The 18,097-nt window shown below is 37.3% G+C and overlaps 3 protein-coding genes across 7 annotated transcripts; 1 reads left to right on the top strand and 2 right to left on the bottom strand.

Annotated features, from left to right (window-relative positions):
- The first annotated feature begins 3,204 nt into the window (after nucleotides 1–3,204).
- Nucleotides 3,205–6,357, top strand: LOC306872538 (uncharacterized protein). 2 transcript variants are annotated; one of them, XR_013784418.1, is made up of 5 exons: nucleotides 3,205–3,249; nucleotides 3,339–3,716; nucleotides 5,151–5,313; nucleotides 5,493–5,530; nucleotides 5,670–6,357. XR_013784418.1 is itself a non-coding variant. In XM_079421145.1 (5 exons), exons 1-5 carry the CDS (start codon nucleotides 3,213–3,215, stop codon nucleotides 5,811–5,813), a joined length of 756 nt encoding a protein of 251 aa, XP_079277271.1. In that variant the 5' UTR covers nucleotides 3,211–3,212; the 3' UTR covers nucleotides 5,814–6,351. The 2 variants fall into 2 exon arrangements, 1 of the variants encoding a protein (XP_079277271.1); XM_079421145.1 differs by having other exon boundaries at nucleotides 3,211–3,249; nucleotides 5,155–5,313; nucleotides 5,670–6,351.
- A 385-nt stretch (nucleotides 6,358–6,742) lies between these two features.
- On the bottom strand, nucleotides 6,743–11,755 carry LOC306872537 (piggyBac transposable element-derived protein 4-like). Of its 2 annotated transcripts, XM_079421143.1 has the most exons (4): nucleotides 11,632–11,755; nucleotides 10,568–10,755; nucleotides 8,051–9,274; nucleotides 6,743–7,700 (listed from the first exon to the last, which is right to left on the bottom strand). In XM_079421143.1, the coding sequence occupies exons 1-4, from the start codon at nucleotides 11,659–11,661 to the stop codon at nucleotides 7,187–7,189; spliced, it is 1,956 nt and encodes a 651-aa protein (XP_079277269.1). In that variant the 5' UTR covers nucleotides 11,662–11,755; the 3' UTR covers nucleotides 6,743–7,186. The 2 variants fall into 2 exon arrangements, with proteins under 2 accessions (XP_079277269.1, XP_079277270.1); XM_079421144.1 differs by lacking the exon at nucleotides 11,632–11,755 and having other exon boundaries at nucleotides 10,568–10,850.
- LOC306872089 (piggyBac transposable element-derived protein 4-like) lies at nucleotides 10,786–17,826 on the bottom strand. 3 transcript variants are annotated; one of them, XM_079420465.1, is made up of 7 exons: nucleotides 17,507–17,826; nucleotides 17,093–17,242; nucleotides 16,280–16,704; nucleotides 13,993–14,049; nucleotides 13,597–13,787; nucleotides 12,196–13,425; nucleotides 10,786–12,102 (listed from the first exon to the last, which is right to left on the bottom strand). In XM_079420465.1, exons 3-7 carry the CDS (start codon nucleotides 16,568–16,570, stop codon nucleotides 11,871–11,873), a joined length of 2,001 nt encoding a protein of 666 aa, XP_079276591.1. In that variant the 5' UTR covers nucleotides 16,571–16,704; nucleotides 17,093–17,242; nucleotides 17,507–17,826; the 3' UTR covers nucleotides 10,786–11,870. The 3 variants fall into 3 exon arrangements, with proteins under 3 accessions (XP_079276591.1, XP_079276592.1, XP_079276593.1); XM_079420466.1 differs by lacking the exon at nucleotides 17,093–17,242 and having other exon boundaries at nucleotides 11,518–12,102; nucleotides 17,507–17,822; XM_079420467.1 differs by lacking the exons at nucleotides 13,993–14,049; nucleotides 17,093–17,242 and having other exon boundaries at nucleotides 11,518–12,102; nucleotides 17,507–17,798.
- Between the last annotated feature and the right edge of the window lie 271 nt (nucleotides 17,827–18,097).

Here is an 18,097-nt window from a genome sequence, read left to right as displayed (position 1 = left end):
AAGTAAAAAGATAAAGACTCATAACGGTCAACAAGAAGTAGGAAATCAGACACTTTTTTCAAAGTCTCCTCTAAAACTGGTTTGGAAAGCTACCTTGTAAACTATAACATATGCAAAGCTAAACATGCTGAATCGAGTGCCCTTGGATTTTCTTGCAAAAGGGTTTTTTTTTTATATGCAGGACCCAAAACAAATGACCCTCAGCTAAGTGGGTGCAATGTTGTGAAACAAAGAAGCAGAACTGCACTTTTTCAAGTGGGATTTAGAGGCACCATATTGTGTAAGATGTTCTGTCCAGTGAAGCTGTTGAATGAGATATTCATTGCACATTTTTCTTTCTTTATTGCGGATGTGTTCATCATTTGAAAAAATTTGTGATGATGTACTGAGAGTTTTGCATATTAACAAATCATTGTAGCATTGAAGAGAAGATCACAAGCTTGACTTTATTTATTTTATTTACTTGTTTTCACAAAACGTCATTAAAAATAATTCAGGCAAAACAAAACCAAATAATTAAAGGTTAACTAATATACTGTGTTTACTACAGGACTAGTAATAATGTATAAAATAAAGCTTTTATTAATTGCTATTTAATACATTTATTTATAAATTAAAATTTTAAACATTATTTATACATTTAATTTAATAAATTTATTTACAATTTGAAGCACATGATCAAATAAGATGACATTTTTTCACAATTTTGCTAGTCCTCCTCATCATCCAAAGTTTAAAAACTACAGTTTACTGAAGGAGGATGATATTTGTTTTTAATTATATCTTATATCTGGCATCAAACACCAACAATTATTTTCCAAAATGTAGTTTACAGACTTAACTGACCTTTTGACCTTGACTTGCAAAGATTTTTATGACCTATATAAGTATTTTTGTGGTGTCTGTCTGATTTTATTGTACAACGTTTTTTTTTTTCAGTATGCAATATAATAGATTTGACTGGAGAAATATTCTTCCTGAAATTACATTTATCCTAATGCCATTGCATATATTTTGTGGGATCCCGCCCTTATCCATTCTATATGATCATGTGAAAATATAAAGTAAAAATCAAACTGAAGATTTATATGAAAGGAAATGTAAACCCAAAAATGAAATTTGCTGAATATGTACTCACTATTAAGCCATCTAAGATGTAGATGATAGAGAGAAATTTAGCATTACATCACTTGCTCACCAATGGATCATCTGCTGTGAATTATTTATGAGAAACAAATCAATCAATAAATTTAACTTGAACTGTCGCTTTTGGCTAAAATACTCCACAATCCAGAGTCCATAATCAATAATAATGCTCCTGTGAAAAAAACGTACACCCCCTGTTGTCCTCTCAGACCAAAACCTACCAATATATTTGTTTAGAACTGTTTTCACTTATAAACAGTGTTCGATCTGTACATATTTCTCTACTGATTCAGGCAAGATGACTTTTCCACTGGATTTCACTTGGAGAAATTTTATGGATAGACGACTAGTTAAGTTATAACATCTTCGTAATGGTTTTATTGCAAACTTGCAGCTTTTCTCTTCACAAGATGGTAATTGACATAATGGAGTTGTGAGTACTACTTGTGGATTATTGTGATATTTTTATCAGCTGTTTGAACTCTATCTGACGGCACCCATTCACTACAGAGGATCCATTGCTGGGCAAGTGAATCTCTTCAGAATAGACAAGCTTATCCACATCTTGGATGGCCTGAGGATGAGTACACTGTCAGCAAATTTTCTTTTATGGGAGAATTATTCCTTTACCTCCAGCAGTCAGGGGTTTACAGATCTTTATCACTTTGACAATAACCAGGCTGATTCAGTGAACACTTTTGAGGCAAAATTAGTGTCTGGATTTGCCAAACTTTGCATGATTAATGACAACAAATGTCTGTGAATATTTTAGATAATGAATAATATTGAAAATGTTTCAACCATATGACCTGAAGCAATAGCAAATAAACAAGACATTCGCAAACACACCCTAGATCTATTTTTGTTTCCAGAGATATGTAGTTAAAATGGTCTTGATAAATGGAAGTTGTGACACATCTAAGTTTGATGGCATTATTTTGAATGAGCAACCACCTTGTTGGCTGGTAGCATTAATTATTTAGTTTCATGAAACTCCCTAGTTTGAGTCTGCATTTTTGTTACCAATTTTAGAAATGTTTGATCTATCAGAAAGGGTGTTTTCCAGAATCTTTTGATGATTTGAAGCTGTTCACGGGTTCTTGTAAAGTAGTAATTCATGCTTTTATGTTTTTAACCACAAATGTTTCCAGTGGTTGCTAGTTTTTTTCTCTGTCTCTGTGTGTCAATATATAGCTTTAATGACTTCATTATTATTATAATAATCTATATATATTTATAATAATCAATTGCATATTTAAGGTTACATTATTAACCTGCTGATACTGTTTTTTTTTAAACTAACAGTTCAAAAGGGGAGTTTAAATCGATTGGAAATGTGGAAACAGGAAAACCACAACTTACAGACCTCACTGCAGCAGTGTGTTCATTTAGAGCTTGTTTAGTTTACATGACAAACCTGAATGGAAAAATATGTGGGTAGAGGTTGTGGTTGTACATTTTATTAGGCCACAGAGCAAAACACATCATAGTTAAATACATTCTCACAAAAACTCACATTTAGTGAATTCAGGCCAAAATAAACATTTTGACTTCCACTAAAGACAGAGGAGTCGATGAAGTTCACGGCTAAGTGACTTGTATAACAGGATGTGACAATAGGTTTCCTGTTATGGCCTGCTTGAAAGTTGTTACCTCTGAATTTCTTCTAAGGACTTTTATAACCACAGTTAAACCTCAACATGTTGCCGGTATTTCAGCATATTGATTCTGCTGCGATGTGCTGACAACAATATAACATTTGATACCTTTGATTTTAAATGAATAATTGTGAAGATTATCTTAGAATAAAAATGTATAAATTATTGTTTTGACAATTTTACTTTGAGAGTTTTTGAGAGAATTAAACTTTCTTTAACAACCAGATGATAAACATAATGTGTACTAATTCAAATACTATAATGAATTTGATAAAACCCTTAATCTTAGCAAAAGAAAAAATCCCCAACCACCACACATATCAAAGCCCTTTATCAGAAATCCCTCCCACCACAGTCAGCTGGGCCACATCTACATTGAAGACCCTTTTTTTTTTAAATCAGTCAGAGATGGAGCGAGCAATAGTTATTGTTGTCACGTTTGTATGTAAGTCCATTTTTGCCTTTTTTGTTGCATTCATTTGATTTGCTTGACAGCAGTCTTTCTTGTATTTGAACTCGTATTTGCTTTTGCAGGTGTGTTGTTCTGTGAACAGCAGAGAGTGTTTGGGACAGAAGTGGACATGAGAGTTAAAGCAGGAGACAGCATCACTCTGTACTGTGACTGTATTATACCGTTTGGATCACACATTGTTTGGTGGAGAAACTGCTCACACGAGCATCAACCATCTCTGTTAATAGAGGCTGGAAACCTGTTCACTGGGATGTTTCCACGTTTCAGTTTTGTGTTCAACAGCTCCAGTAACTCCTATGATCTACATATTACAAACGTCAGTGTCTTTGATGAGGGAATATACTATTGTGCAATGAAAGAAAGAAAAGTGCATGATGTGCATAGCATTATAAGCTCTGAGTACCAGAATGGAAACAGAAGTACTCATCTATATATCTTGGGTAAGAAAATATTTCTACTTTTATGTTGCTTCTTTTGGTGAACTTTAAAGGTGCCACAGAATGGAAAATTGTACTTACCTTGGTATAGTTGAATAATAAGAGCCCTGTACATGGAAATTACATACCGTGAGCCTCAAACACCCAAGTCCTCCTTCTTATGTAAATCTCGTGCATGCAAAAGACAACCAAAAAAAAAAAAAAAAAAAAGGCAAATCCAAGCATAACACTGACTGTGACTTTACAGTTGGGATCATTAATGTTTACGCCCCAACATTTGCATAACGTATACTAGCCCATGTTCTAGGCCAGCTGGACCTGCACAGCCCGAATTATCCATGCAGTGTTGCCAGATACTGCTGTTAAAACAAACAAAACCCAATAAATAAATAAAAATAAGCCGACATCTTTTGCAATTAAGATAAGATAAAGATATAGCTGACCCTAAACTGCAACCTCCTACTTTATTAACTTTCTAAAATGTCAAAAAAAAGTGGAAAGGACAAGTCCAAAATGCTTATAACAGCTGGATCTGGCAACACAGAGGCTGCGTCTGATCCTGCGCCCTCATGTTCATACCACGGATGCTAGACATTCTTGCAAAATCTCTCAAAATCTGTATCGTCAAACATATAGGGTTGGACAAAATGTTATGCTGATGAAAAAAATGGGGAAATTGTGATTTTCAAAAGGGTACTGAATCAATCATGTCTTTTTTTAACTGTGCTTTATGAAGTTAAGTGACATACTGCCAAGTATGGTGACCCATACTCGGAATTCGTGCTCTGCATTGAACCCACCCGGAGCAGTGGGCAGCCATTTATGCTGCAGCGCCCGGGGAGCAGATGGGGGTTTGGTGCCTTGCTCAAGGGCACCTCAGTCGTGGTATTGAGGGTGAAGAGAGTGCTGGACATCCACCCCCCCACCTACAATCCCCGCCGGCCCGAGAGTCAAACCCGCAACCTTTGGATTACGAGTCCGACTCTCTAACCATTAGGCCACGGCTTCCCACAGCTTATACACAGAGGCACTGTCATGTTAGAATAAAAAGGGTCCTGTCCAAACTGTTGCTATAAAATTAGAAGCACACAATTCCCTACAATATCATTATATGCTTTAACATTAGTACTCATAGAAATTATGAAAGTAGTCAAACATGTTCATTAGAAGGGGGTAACCCAATACTTTTGACAATATAGTGTGTATATATATCATATATATATATGATAATAAAAATGACTCCTAGCAAATGTGTACATATCCATATTTTAAGAGATAGATAAGACCCCCCCCCCCCCCCCCCCCCAAAAAAAAAGTAGATGTACAAGATAGATTCACTGAGGCGACACAGAACAAACATCTTTATAAATATATGATAAACAAAATAAATGTCTATACAAAAATGTGTAGTTACTTTCACTTATGTTTGTTTTGGAGCCAGTGTCTCCTCATGCCGGGAGGTTCAACACCTCCACACCCCCTGTATCAGACTGTCTGCTCTGCTGGACGCTGCTGCTCGGTGTGTGCCCGGTGTGTGTTCTCCTCTTCTCTCTCCTCTCCTCCATCTGTGTGTACTGCTTATGTCAGAGGAAAACTACAGGTAATCATTCACTCCTGAACTCTTTCTTTTCTTTACCAGAGATTTAATGTGCCAGACACCAGCTTAGATTATTCTGATGTTGCAAGATTTGTATTATCCTTGTCACAAAATGAACAGAATAAATTAAATGTATTGTAAAATGTCAAGTTATAATTTTTTTAATTATTTTAATTTCCTAGTTGCTGCAACAACACAGACTGAGAACAGACATAATGAGGTAGGCTACCGCATTACATTCGCATCCTTACATCCCAGAATAACAGTTCTTATTTCTTCACAAACATTTTGTATTTTGTATATTAATATTGATGATATTAAGTAGCCTACATAAATACTTTTCTTCTTTTTTTTCACAGAGTGAAGATGAAGTCTGTTACGCATCATTGAACACACTTTCCATGCCGAAGAGAAAGACATTGCAGAATTCAGATTTTTGTATTTACACTGAGGTCGGAACAAAAAGAACAGAGGATTCTGCAGCTTCACCCTCGGTTGGATAAACGCAATCCTGGGGTCTCAACTTATGTTTCACACGGTATCCCTAAACTCTGGGTTATGTTCTTATTTGCGGTGTAAAGTACAGTACGTGACCTGCTTACATAATCCCTCTATAGCACTGAGCATCCTCATACTTTATATTTATAAAAAAAAAAAAAAAACATATTCCAGACTTGCTGTTATTATTATTATTTTTCCCTGAATGGACTTTTCAGATTATAAATGTAAGAATGAAACGAGCTCTTCTTTGCTGCTTCATTGACACGTTTAATATTTTTTAGACGCCTCAGTCGCTAAAACCCGAGGGTTCAGCGCAATGTAAAAAGCCTTAATCCTTAAAGATGCAATACAACGTCTTACTACCTGTGATATCACTTAAGTATGTTTAACAATCTTGACTTTGTAAATGTAGCCATTGTGTATGCACATTAAGAATCACGGTTATGTAAAGTAATAATCAGAACCTGTGATTTTTTTTTTTCCTGAAAAAAGTCTGTAATCATTATTTTAAGAATAAATATTTATACTTATGTACTGTCGAAGGTGTAAGGAGGGATACTTTTTTACAGTGGAGCATCATTGCAATACAAACCGACACCGTCTCCTCCCTAACATGCAAAGGCTATTATAGAAAGACAGCTAGAAGTAATTTAGTATATAAAAATAGATCTAAAACGATATACTTATTTGAATATCTTTGTGTTTTGAGTGTGAATTATTTAAAAATAGAGTTCTTCTGAAAGGCCTCTGTGTTTAGACTCACTCCATGCATGTTGACATTGTCAGTTTTGACTAAATCAGAAAGGTTTTCCATTCTGTCAGGAAGGAAATCACACAGATTTCCACTTGAGCAGGCAACAGATTGGTGGTCACACAAATGTGAAAACTAGTTTGTCAAAAATAGAACAAAATGCGCCTATATGATACTGATGCGGCTTCTTATATCACAATTATTTATTAAGGATTATGCAATGCTGAAGACAGGAATAATGGCTGATGAAAATTCAGTTTTTCCATCAGAGGAATTCATTATATTTTAAAATATATCATTTCACCATATTACTGTTTTCACAGTATTTTTTTATCAAATAAATGCAGCCTCAGTGAGTATAAGAAATTTCTTTCATAAACGTCTCATCAAGCTCAAACTTTCGAATGACATTCTTCCACAAGACCTTTATATCCTCCATTGTTCGTTCTACATATCCTGGGGCAAAAGCAGATGAGTTTGCAGCACTGACTATAAAAGTAGATGATATTAGAAATACTAGCCATATTTATCTCCATTTTAGAAAAAAAACAAATAAACGGTCAGGAAAAGTGTCTGGAAATAAAGTAATGGAAAACTACAAACATCTGTCCAAATTCAAAACAGTCATGAATTAAACACCTTGTTTTCATGCCACTGATTAAAACAGTCACGCTTTGGTTGAAAGCACAATGCCACGTCACAAGTCACACACATGACTGGAGTTTTCAGTTGGCAGAGCTTGCACTTGCGCCTACCGACACTACTGTCTGGCACAATGTGCTTGGGCCTGTGGGATCCTTCGGGAAGTGATGATTCTGGAGGTGTGGGAGGAGCCGAGACAGGAGTGGAAAGAGAAGGTGAGAAGGGAGCCACAGGAAAAGCCAAGGAAACCGGTGCAGATTCAAATCTGTTCTCAGCATCCATTTCTGTAAGCTCTAAAACAAGCGTCTCAAGGAATGTCTTCCGTGTCAGAGCTTTTTGTTTTTTTCTCTCGGCCACCAGTTCATGCAAAATGAATGCATTCTCTACGGCGATGTCCAAAAGGTGATAAAAAACACACTGATACCACTTCTTCGGTTTATGTAGAACTCTGTAATGTCCAGTGATGAAATCGGATGGTTCCACTGTCCCCACATTCCTGGGTGAAAAGAAAAAGTCAATATTTTAAACCTAAAAGGTAAATAGTCCTGTGAATAATGCACATGCAAAACTAAATGACACAAGTGGCCTCTTAAAGCTTGTTGAACAGTTTCAAAGCAGGTTCAGACTTGACAAAATCCTACAAATTCAAGCTTGTTTAGATCAGATTATAAAACCTGCTCTGGAGGAGGTTAGCTGGGTAGCGCAAGTTAAATTATTGTGGTGATGAATACTGCTAAAAACCAATCCAGCCTCTTGAACCCGTTTGCTCAAACTAAACTCAAACTTAACCTGGAGCCAGCCACTTTATAAAATAGGTCAAAGGAAGACTGCTGAAATTCTACTAACCTGTTGTAGTCCAACACTACAGCTGGAATGGGAATCTCCACAAGGGTCTGGTGTGCATCACCTCTCACCTTCCTCTGCACAGTATCGCCTTCATAGGCTTTATGGAAAGTGGAGCACATCTGCACTTCCTGTGAGTCTTTCCACTCAACAAAGAGAAGATTGTCATCCCTAATCCAACGTATGGTGCCGCGTGGAGCATTCTTTGACAATCTATTCACCAAGATTTTTGGGAAACCTTTCCTGGTTGGCAAAACAGGACCACAAGCATAGATATTTTTAACCAGAAGGTCCCTGAAGAGTGTGGGGCTGGTGTAAAATTTGTCCACAAACAGTTTGTACCCAGAGCCCAACATATTTTCATCCACCAATGCCATAACGGACTCATAGCTCAGGCCCTTGTTCTGTGACGCACGTAACTTCCCCTCGTAAATAAAGAAGTCCCACGTATAACCACAGGTGCAGTCTGTCAGTGCAAAGAGTTTGTACCCTCTATCTGTAGATTTGTTTTCCATGGCATTGAGTCCAGTTCTGGGCTGTGGTGCCACTATTCTTTCATCAATGATGATGTTTTGAAATGGATGAAAATAGGTCTTGCAGGCCTCTCGAATTAGTTGATACGGAGGTAGAATTTTACCTAACCGCTCATAGGCTACTGTTCCCTTCTTTGAGTGATTTTGCTTATCCTCCTTGGCATTGCTGAAATGAAGAGTATTGGCGATTGTCACAAATGTTTCATAAGACATGACTTGTGCAGGAAAGGATGGACTGAAGTACTGGGAGTCCCTCCAGTATTCTGTCAGTTCAGAGCACTTCAAAAGACCTGTGTAAATTACAAGTCCTATATACGACTTCAAGTCTTTTAGAGAAATGTAGCGCCAACGCTCACCCACATCTTTGCACTTGGTCCCATAGACATTTGTGTGCACTACAATAGACTGCATCATTACTTTTGGAAACAACAGCTGGAAAAACTGCAGAGGACTGCTACACTTGTGTAGTAAAAGCTTTAGCCCCGGTACTTGGACAGGCGTAAAGTCTGGCTGAAGCAGTTCCACATCCGTTTCATCTGAGCTATGCCACCTTTCTGTTGATACGCCATCATTTTCACTTTCCCTGCCATCTCCTCCAGTAGAAGATGTGGAAGACAGACGACATCTCTTTCTCTGCTGTAGGTTGGCCTCTGAATCGCAGTCCTCCTCTGGTGTGTAAAGGTCAAATAAATGCCTATTGTATGGCACAACCAGAAGAACAGAGTTAGTAATGCACTCTGTTGATTAAAATGTCTGGTCACACCACAACAAATGTCTAGTCTGATTTTTGCATGCTATTTATCGGTTCAGACCAATGTGTAAAAATGTCAGATGGGCTGAATGAACATGAAAATTCATTGACCGTATGCTCCAAAAGCAGAAATTCAGTGGTAACCCCAGTTATTCCTGTAAACAGCACTGCTCAACTTTGTTACTAACCTGCTTGTAGCTGAGAACAAAGTAAATCAAACAGTATTTACATGTTTTTAAACAGCCATTCAGATTTTTGGTTTTCACTATGCTGTTCATAAAACACTGAATAAAAGAGTACAAAGAGAAGAGAGTCAGTTCTGAATTCTTCCTTTGCTAGTCTAGTCTGTTCATGAGTTTTATGCAAGTCATGGTTTTATGGAACATCAGTGGCTCTGGGCATGTGACCAAAAGCATGCACCCGATTAATTTGATAGAAAAGAGATGTCTTCTGTGTGAGAAGACACCTGTGTGTTGTTTTGCTATAAAGCTGACTCTGCGAAATGCACAAGAATTACAATGTACCTGTACTACAATGTACCTGAGCAAATGGCAATAAATTCTAATTGAATTCAATTCAAAAATTCTAATTCAAAACGGATGCATTAACAGTCGTTCATTCAAATTGTTTATTGCACCAAAGTTTGCCCTGACTCTTCGTCTTAGTGTAAACAGGCCATTAACACTCGGTTATGTTTAACAATTACTCTACAGTAGTTTCAAGAAAAATGGTACAAAAAGACTGCTTCATACACCTACAATTTTTTTTTTTTATTATTTATACTAGTCAACATTTTAAGTGGATCAAAACCTTTAATCAAAGTCTTAGGACAACTTTGATGAACTTTTATGATCCACTTCAAATGTCGACTTGTTAATGGGAGATATGTGGATACAGTAAAACACTCTGTAGATGTGTAGAATAAAAAAAAAAATTTTTTATCATATAAAAACACTTTGTCGCAAAAGGTCCTATGTGGTATATTTATAAGAAAGTGCAGTCTATGAAAGTTGCTATAATAATTATGGATTTTAATTTGGATTATTTTCTGTGAACTTTCAATGATTCCATCAAACCCCCGTACTAACTACAACTGCTTTTATGATGAATTGCTAATTGCAGGGGAAGTCAACACAATCCCATTTCTTTGCATCAAACATACTATATAACCCACATTATGAATGTGAACGCTACACAATGCTACAAACCTTCATGAAAATATACAGAAAAACTCACCGATCTAGAACAGGGTCAAGACCATTCAAAAACATTTCCTCTGCTGTGCTATCCACACTGCTGGCCACACTGTCCTGGTCACAAATATAAAGATCTTCATCACTACTGGCTGTACTGTGCTCCATGCCATAGGTACTTTCAACTGGATCCATCGGAGTACTAAATATCAATCGGTGCAAAATATGCTGCTGAATAGAAGACGAGGAGACAGTGAATTAGAGGCCAGTTCATGTTTTATGTAACAGACAAACCTAAGCCTTTGTAAACTCTATTTCATATCATATTTTTATTCCTATTTTGTATAAAAAGCCCTAACTTACCTCTTAGCACTCAAATCATATGCGATGTTTATGCAGTACATGAGTGGCATTGTTGACTACAGATAATAATACTAATGCCTCGGTCCATGTCTAATCTTACAAAACACCTAAAAAACACAATATACAGCTGTTTCGAAGATCGACTATGAAACCTGACTCATGGGATGTGATCAATAATGACTTAATTTGTTTCTCCGCGCGAGAGTCACAAGAAATGAACGTACACAATTCGTTAAGAGAAGCATTTCTGGCGAATCAGATCATTTAAAAGGACCAGGGGCATGGCAGAAACTTGCAGCACCCCGTTCCCGCGCCCCTACAGTCACTGCACTACAGACATCCGTCATCAATAGTAGATTTCTGTTTAAATGTCCATGCAGGATAGCAGAGATGCCATTTTAATTTTAAGAATCTTTTTCTGTATATAAATAAAAATTCTGTAGCAGATAAAATGTATGTGGCCAATTGGCATAGCAAAACCTCAAAATGCGTGTGGAACCACATTGACAGATTTGACCAAATTCTGTTTGGAGTTTCACTTAAATGTTTTCTGCACGTTTTCAAAATTGCCACTTGGAGACTGCAAATACACAGGTATAATCCAACAAACTACATAAATCATAGATCATTAACCATTCAGAACTATTTATTCCACTTTACAGTGTAACTAACAAAACACTTTTAATTTAATTATTCTGATATGTTTTGAATAAATGCACCATGAAGGAACAACAGAAAAACTACCCTTAACACTGTTACATTTATTGAAGCCATAAATCAAAAGCCTTGTCCATGCCAATCAGTAAAATGGTCCCTCTCCAGCTGAAAGCACATCACGGCACAAGTCTCACACGTAACTGGAGTTTTCTGGCTGCAAAGCCTGCACTTCTGCCTACCGGCGCTGCCCACTGTGAGGTGCTTTGGGTTTGTGGAATAACTGCGGAGGAGGATCCAGAGGAAGAGGGAGTTGAGTGAACTGGTGCTCAGTCCTGAGGACTTATTTCAGTAAGTTCTAAAATAAGCGCTTCCAAGTATCCCTTTCTGGTCAAAGGCTTCTTGTTCTTTGTCTTAGCCATTAGTTCCTGCATGATGAACGCGTTCTCTACGACAATGTCCAAAAAGTGGTAAAATACACGTTGATACCACTTTCTTGGTTTATGTAGAGCTCGGTAATGTCCAGTAATGTGATTTGATGAATCAACGGCTTCCATGTTCCTATGTGGAAATATAAAATGCATATTTCAAACTCTAAAAAGAAAAAGTAAATGCATTAAAGGCACGGAACACCACTAAATATATTCTACTAACCTGTTGTAGTCCAACACCACAGCTGGAATGGGAACCTCCACAAGGGTCCAATGTGAATCACCCTTTACCTTCCTCTGCACAGTATCGCCTTCATAGGCTTTATGGAAGGTGGAGCACATCTGCACTTCCTGTGAGTCTTTCCACTCAACAAAGAGAAGATTGTCGTCCCTAATCCAACGTATGGTGCCGCATGGAGCGTTCTGTGACAATCTGTTCACAGTTGTTTTTGGGAAACCTTTCCTGTTTGCCCAAACAGGGCCACAAGCCCAGATCTTTTTATACAAGAGGTCTCTGAAGAGTGTGGGACTGGTGTAGAATTTGTCCACAAACAGTTTGTACCCAGAGCCCAACAGATTTTCATCCACCAATGCCATAACTGACTCATAGCTTAGGCCCACGTTCTGCGACGCACACGACTTCCCCTCATAAATAAAGAAGTCCCATGTATAGCCGCAGGTGCAGTCTGTCAGTGCAAAGAGTTTGTACCCCATATTTGGAGATTCGTTTTTCATGCCTCGCTTGAGTCCAGTTCTGTCCTGTGATGAGACCATTCTTTCAACAATGGTGATGTTCTGAAAAGGATGAAAAATGGTTTTGCATGCCTCCCTAATTACTTGATACAGAGGTTGAATTTTACCCAGCCGTTCATAGGCTGCTGTTCCCTTCTTAAAACTGTTTCTCTTATCCTCATAGCTGTCACTTAGATGAAGGGCTTTGGAAATTGACAGAAATTTCTGGTAAGACATGATTTTTGCAGGAAAGGACAGACTGAAGTGCTCGGACACACTCCAGTAGTCTGTCAATGAAGAGCACTTGAACATATCCATGTAAATCACCAGTGCAATAAATGACTTCAAGTCTTTTTGACAAATGTACTCCCACACCATGCCCTTCCTCTCTTGGCATTTAGCGCCATAGTTATTAGTGTGGACTACAATGGTCTGCCACATTTTTTTTGGAAACAACAGTTGAAAAAACTGCAGAGGACTGGTGCACCTATTTGGTAAAATCTGTGGGCCAGGTTCTTGGACAGGTGTGAAGTCTAGATGGGGTGGCTCAACATCTGCGTCATCTGAGCTATGCCACTTTTCATTTGAACCATCATCTTCATTCTCCCTGCCATCTCCTCCAGCAGAAGAACTTGTGGAAAACAGACGGGCTCTCTTTCTCTGCTGTAGGTTGGCCTCTAAATCGCAGTCCTCCTCTGGTGTGTAAATGTCAAGTGAAGGCCTATTGCATGGCACAAGAAGTAAAAACAGCATTGTCAATTAATACTTAAATGCTTCACAACCTAAATGAACAGGCAGGCAGTAACATAGCCATTTAATTCAAAGCATGCTTGCATCTTGTTTTTAATAAGTACTAAATAAAAACACAGTGTAAAGAAAAAAAATAAATCACCGATCTAGAACAGGGTCCAGACCATCAATAAACATTTCCTCTGCTGTGCTGTCCACACTGCTGGCCACACTGTCCTGGTCACAAATATCAAGATCTTCGTCACTACCGACTGTAATGACTTTCGTAACGTTTGTAGTATTTTTCTTGGGACCCGCAGCAGAATGCAGAAGATCAGCTGTAGCAGATGTTAGCTGTTATATTTTAGACAAGTAAACAATGAGTTAGTGACATTTCTTTTCTAATAGCCAATTATCAACCAGTTAAACAATATAAACAACAGTTTTTTTCTTAAAGCACCCCATTAAGTCATTTAAAAGGTTTCTAATTTTGTTTTGGAGGTCTCCTACAATAGGTTTACATGTGCCCATGATTTCTTTAATTTTTTCATTACATCACCTTCCTCTTCCTCATTGTGTCACCTTCCTCTACAGGTCCATTTTCTACAGAACTGTTCTAAAACAAGAGATAAAAAATAAATAATTATGAATGAAATTGTAACAGGGATGCAAATGTTTTTAAATTAGAAAAGATGGCATTGCAGGGGGACAGACACCCCATAAATCATCCCTAAATTATATGCTTATAGCTCTACAAAAATGTGTATGCAAAGAATGATGAACAACTTTGCTGGAAAAATGGAGAAAGACCTCAGCATGCTCAAATACACTTAAACATTCCTAAACGAGTATATATTGAAGCATGTAAGCATTTCAAACAATATTGTATATGCATTTATGTGGATTTCATGATTTTCATTTCAAGTGTTTTCTAAATTTTAAGTGGAGATATGTTAACTATATCATATACATACTATACGAGTAGATATTATCCAGGCACATGTAAGCAGGTAAAACAATTAGAAAAACTGACAATAAGCCAGTGGCAAGAGAATAAATGTATTATACTGCAACTCATGTGTTTGAATTTGAATTGCCTTGACTTTTTGAATTGACCTCTAAAACTGAAAGTCTACATTTCTGTTAAGAAATATTTAGCATTTTTCTTGTAAATGGCTACCAGCAACTGTCTGGTAACCAACATTCTTCAAAATACATTATTTTGTGTTTAGCAGGAGAAAGAAACTCCTTGGACTCCAAGGAACAACTTGATGGTGAGTAAATGATGACAATTATCATTATTGTGTGAAATATCCCTTTAAAAAATAAATCTGTTTTTAAATTTATACCATGTTGACTGCTTTAAAAAGTTTTCAAATAAAGAGAATGTTAAAGTGCCCCTATTATGCTATTCGAAAAGTTCATAATTTGTTTTTGGTAGTCCCCAACAATAGGTTTACATACATGCAAGGCCAAAAACACTTTCATTTTACTATAATATGCATTTAATTTTACTTTAATTGTCAAAGACTCAAACGATTCATTTTAAGACTAGTCTTTTCAAACCTCTCCTTTGCATGAGGCTACTCTGCTCTGATTGATCAGATACATGGAGTATTGATAAAGCACTGCAGTTTGTAAACCAACATATTGCTCCAGCCTTCATCAGGACTCCAAGTAATAAGAATGACTGACATTATATATTAATTAACATAGCAGACAAGCAGTCATCAGTGAAATGACAGGAACAGAGCAAAAGGTCAGGATTATACTGCTGTGGTATCATTGTAAATATGAATTTTAACCACTGATTCTTCACAGCCTTATCCTTTGGAAACAAAAATAAACCAAATGTATTTTCACAGTGCAGACATTGCGTTATCCCCACGACCAAGCTACAGCATTTGAGGGGAGTTCAAGTTTTCTTGGGATGTCCATACAGAACGTAGGCGGGCATTATGCAAATGTTAACCCGTGAATTTCATGGAATGGTCAATTCAAAAAGTCGAGGCAATTCAAATTCAATGAGTGGCACTTGTTTTACCTGCTTAAATGTGCCTGCCCTGAATATGTACTCATATAATATGTATGGTATAGTTAACATATCTTTACTTAAAATTTACAAAACACTTGAAATGAAAGCGCTTCAGAGTTGACTTTCTTTTATAATATATATATATATATATATATATATATATATATATATATATATATATATATATATATATAATACAATAACTTTATTTATGATGCACGTTCAGCTTCACAACTTTGCAGACTGTTTACATTCACATAGCCTACATACAATCCATAATAGGGGCACTTTAAATGAATCATGTTGTAGTTAAAAAAAAAACCTTTGAGCGTGCAGTCATCAGACGGTCACAATGTAGGAAACTTAAAAAAAAAAAAGTCGCGCCACTATGATGCATTCGATCTGTGTATTCTTGAGCAAATTAACCGAGGAGTCAGACTACAGTTTATAGTGGTCATAACATTGCATCTTATTGCAATACAGATAATCCTTCATTACACTAAAGAAAGTCTCAGAGGTAAGAGACATTTGTAACATTGGAAACACTGATGCCTTCGAGTGCTATCACAAACTTTATAAGTCCCACTTTTGATTATGAGTTCGACAAATTCAAGCAGTCGACTTCACATTGCTTTCATAAGCACGTTTTAACTTCCACATTGATTTACAATCATTCAGGTAGCACGAGAAGGCAGCATCAGTGAGAACAGGCAGAGACAATGGTAGTTTTAGCAACATTAGCCTTACAGAGTGTCAAGAAGCTCTTTCAGAAAGGCAATTTGGAAAACAAAATATGACGCCTGATACTTACTTTATCTGGAGCAGAAGTTCGCAGACGAAGAGTTGGTATTGATCCCTCTTTCAGAATCAACCTTTGCGAAAATCCAGCATTGAACTGACCCTCGTTTGTGAGGCAGTCCGGCGTAAAATGATTGGCACAAACATGTTTGACTTTAGCGATTTTTTCCGGGACATTTCCTTTGAAAATGAAATTTAACCACCGTGTCCTCAGCGGCTCAGATGGAGGGAGTGTATGGAGACTCCTATGTTCGTTGGTGCAGCCCAAAACAGAACACTTGTAATGCCTCTTTGACGCTGACATTGTATATCTCCAACAGTAATGGCAGACTGCTGCTTCTCACTCAGGGCTGTGTCTATGCTAATAGGGCAGAGATCGTCACAAATGGGGAGGATTTCCCCCTACAATGACATCAACGTAAGAAGAAATCTGGAATCCTAAAAGAGTATATATTGAAGCGTGTAAGCATTTCAAAGAATATTGTATATGCAATTACATGGATTTATGCTTTTAATTTTAAGTTTTTTGTAAATCTTAAAGGTGCATGTCAATAGGTGCAGGTCTTAAAGGTGCATGTCAGGGAGGCACTGCGAGTTTCTAAGCGAAAGCAAAGCAGTTTATTTAGCCTTCTGAAAGTAAATGCAATTAGGAACAGCACAAACCAAATGTTCGAATTTGTGCAACACATTTTATGGACGGCAGTTTCGTGAATCTAGGAGAGTACAAGGCTGGCTGTGCACAATAGACTATTTAAAAAAAGAAACAACCTGATCTTCCTTCCTGATATTGTAATATTTTACTAACTTTACTATAAAGTTTTCTCACCAATGAATAATGTTGTCTCTGGTCGTCTGGCTTGTGTGTGTATGTGCGGACAGGGGCGTGGCTTTGGACAGCGATTTGCAGGGAGGGTGGGACTTTCGCTTTCAGTGCTATCAGGCTAAAGTTAGCCTTTTCCAAGATGTCCTACTGCACCTTTAAGAGAAGATATGTTAACTACACTGGGACCTGGAAGACCGTTTAAGATTTATTGGGATTATATAAAAGAGATTTTTACCATTATAGGCTGGTTGTTTTCACACACTGCGGCCATAAACACTTTATAAAAGTGATTTTTGCATAATTTGAGGTAATAATGGGTCCACAGCTGATGTGGGGTTTACACAGTAACGGCACACAACACAAACGCAGTTTGGACACTCAGTAGAACATATCTACATAAATAAATAATATACTTACAAGCTGTGATTCAGAAGCGCAAGATGGTCCGAATAAAGTGGGTACTGCCCCGTCCTTAATAAATAAGCGTTTTGCAAATCCCGCGTTGACCTCACCAAGATTTAAAAAGCAGTCGTCAGTAAAATGACGGGAACACAAGCTAAATTTGGGGTTATGCTGCTGTGGTGTTACTGTGAAAATAAATTTTAACCACTGCCTCTTCACTTGTTCATGCTTTGGTAGTAAATGCAAAGACGACTTGCTTTCGCAGCGCAGAAAACAGCGTCTTCTAGACATGTCAACAACACAAACTAAACTCTTCTTCTTCCTTGACCTTAATGGCGGCTGGCAAGCCAGCCTCGGTGCGTATTCCGCCACCTACTGGGTGGAGTGTGAAGCGTTCGATTTCAGGAGGGGAAAGGTACTTGTAGAGTTTGCTAGTGGCCAAATATTAAAAATACATGGATTTAAACGTTAAATCATGCTGTAAAGTAAAACATCACCAATTGTACAATCCCATTTATAGACTGACGGTTAGTTTTAAGGGGTGAATGTTTATTTTTACTCTAAACATTGTAAGTCTTTATACAAATTCACGCAAAGTCATCACCT

Source organism: Barbus barbus (genome assembly GCF_936440315.1).
Source record: "Barbus barbus genome assembly, chromosome: 7".
Classification (NCBI taxonomy): domain Eukaryota; kingdom Metazoa; phylum Chordata; class Actinopteri; order Cypriniformes; family Cyprinidae; genus Barbus; species Barbus barbus.
Note: the sequence above shows the minus strand (reverse complement) of the source record. Positions and strands in the feature narration are given on the sequence as shown.

Coding starts and splice junctions, on each gene's coding strand:
- LOC306872538 (XM_079421145.1), top strand. CDS start 3,213: ATGGAGCGAGCAATAGTTATTGTTGTCACGTTTGTAT. Junction 3,250..3,338: donor TATTGTTGTCACGTTTGTAT/GTAAGTCCATTT, acceptor TTGCTTTTGCAG/GTGTGTTGTTCTGTGAACAG. Junction 5,314..5,492: donor ATGTCAGAGGAAAACTACAG/GTAATCATTCAC, acceptor TTAATTTCCTAG/TTGCTGCAACAACACAGACT.
- LOC306872537 (XM_079421143.1), bottom strand. CDS start 11,661: ATGGCTTCAATAAATGTAACAGTGTTAAGG. Junction 10,756..11,631: donor TAAATGTAACAGTGTTAAGG/GTAGTTTTTCTG, acceptor TCTTCTATTCAG/CAGCATATTTTGCACCGATT. Junction 9,275..10,567: donor CTTGACCCTGTTCTAGATCG/GTGAGTTTTTCT, acceptor GCCATACAATAG/GCATTTATTTGACCTTTACA.
- LOC306872089 (XM_079420465.1), bottom strand. CDS start 16,570: ATGTCAGCGTCAAAGAGGCATTACAAGTGTTCTGTTTTGGGCTGCACC. Junction 14,050..16,279: donor GAACTTCTGCTCCAGATAAA/GTAAGTATCAGG, acceptor CTCTTGTTTTAG/AACAGTTCTGTAGAAAATGG. Junction 12,103..12,195: donor GTGGTGTTGGACTACAACAG/GTTAGTAGAATA, acceptor ATTTCCACATAG/GAACATGGAAGCCGTTGATT.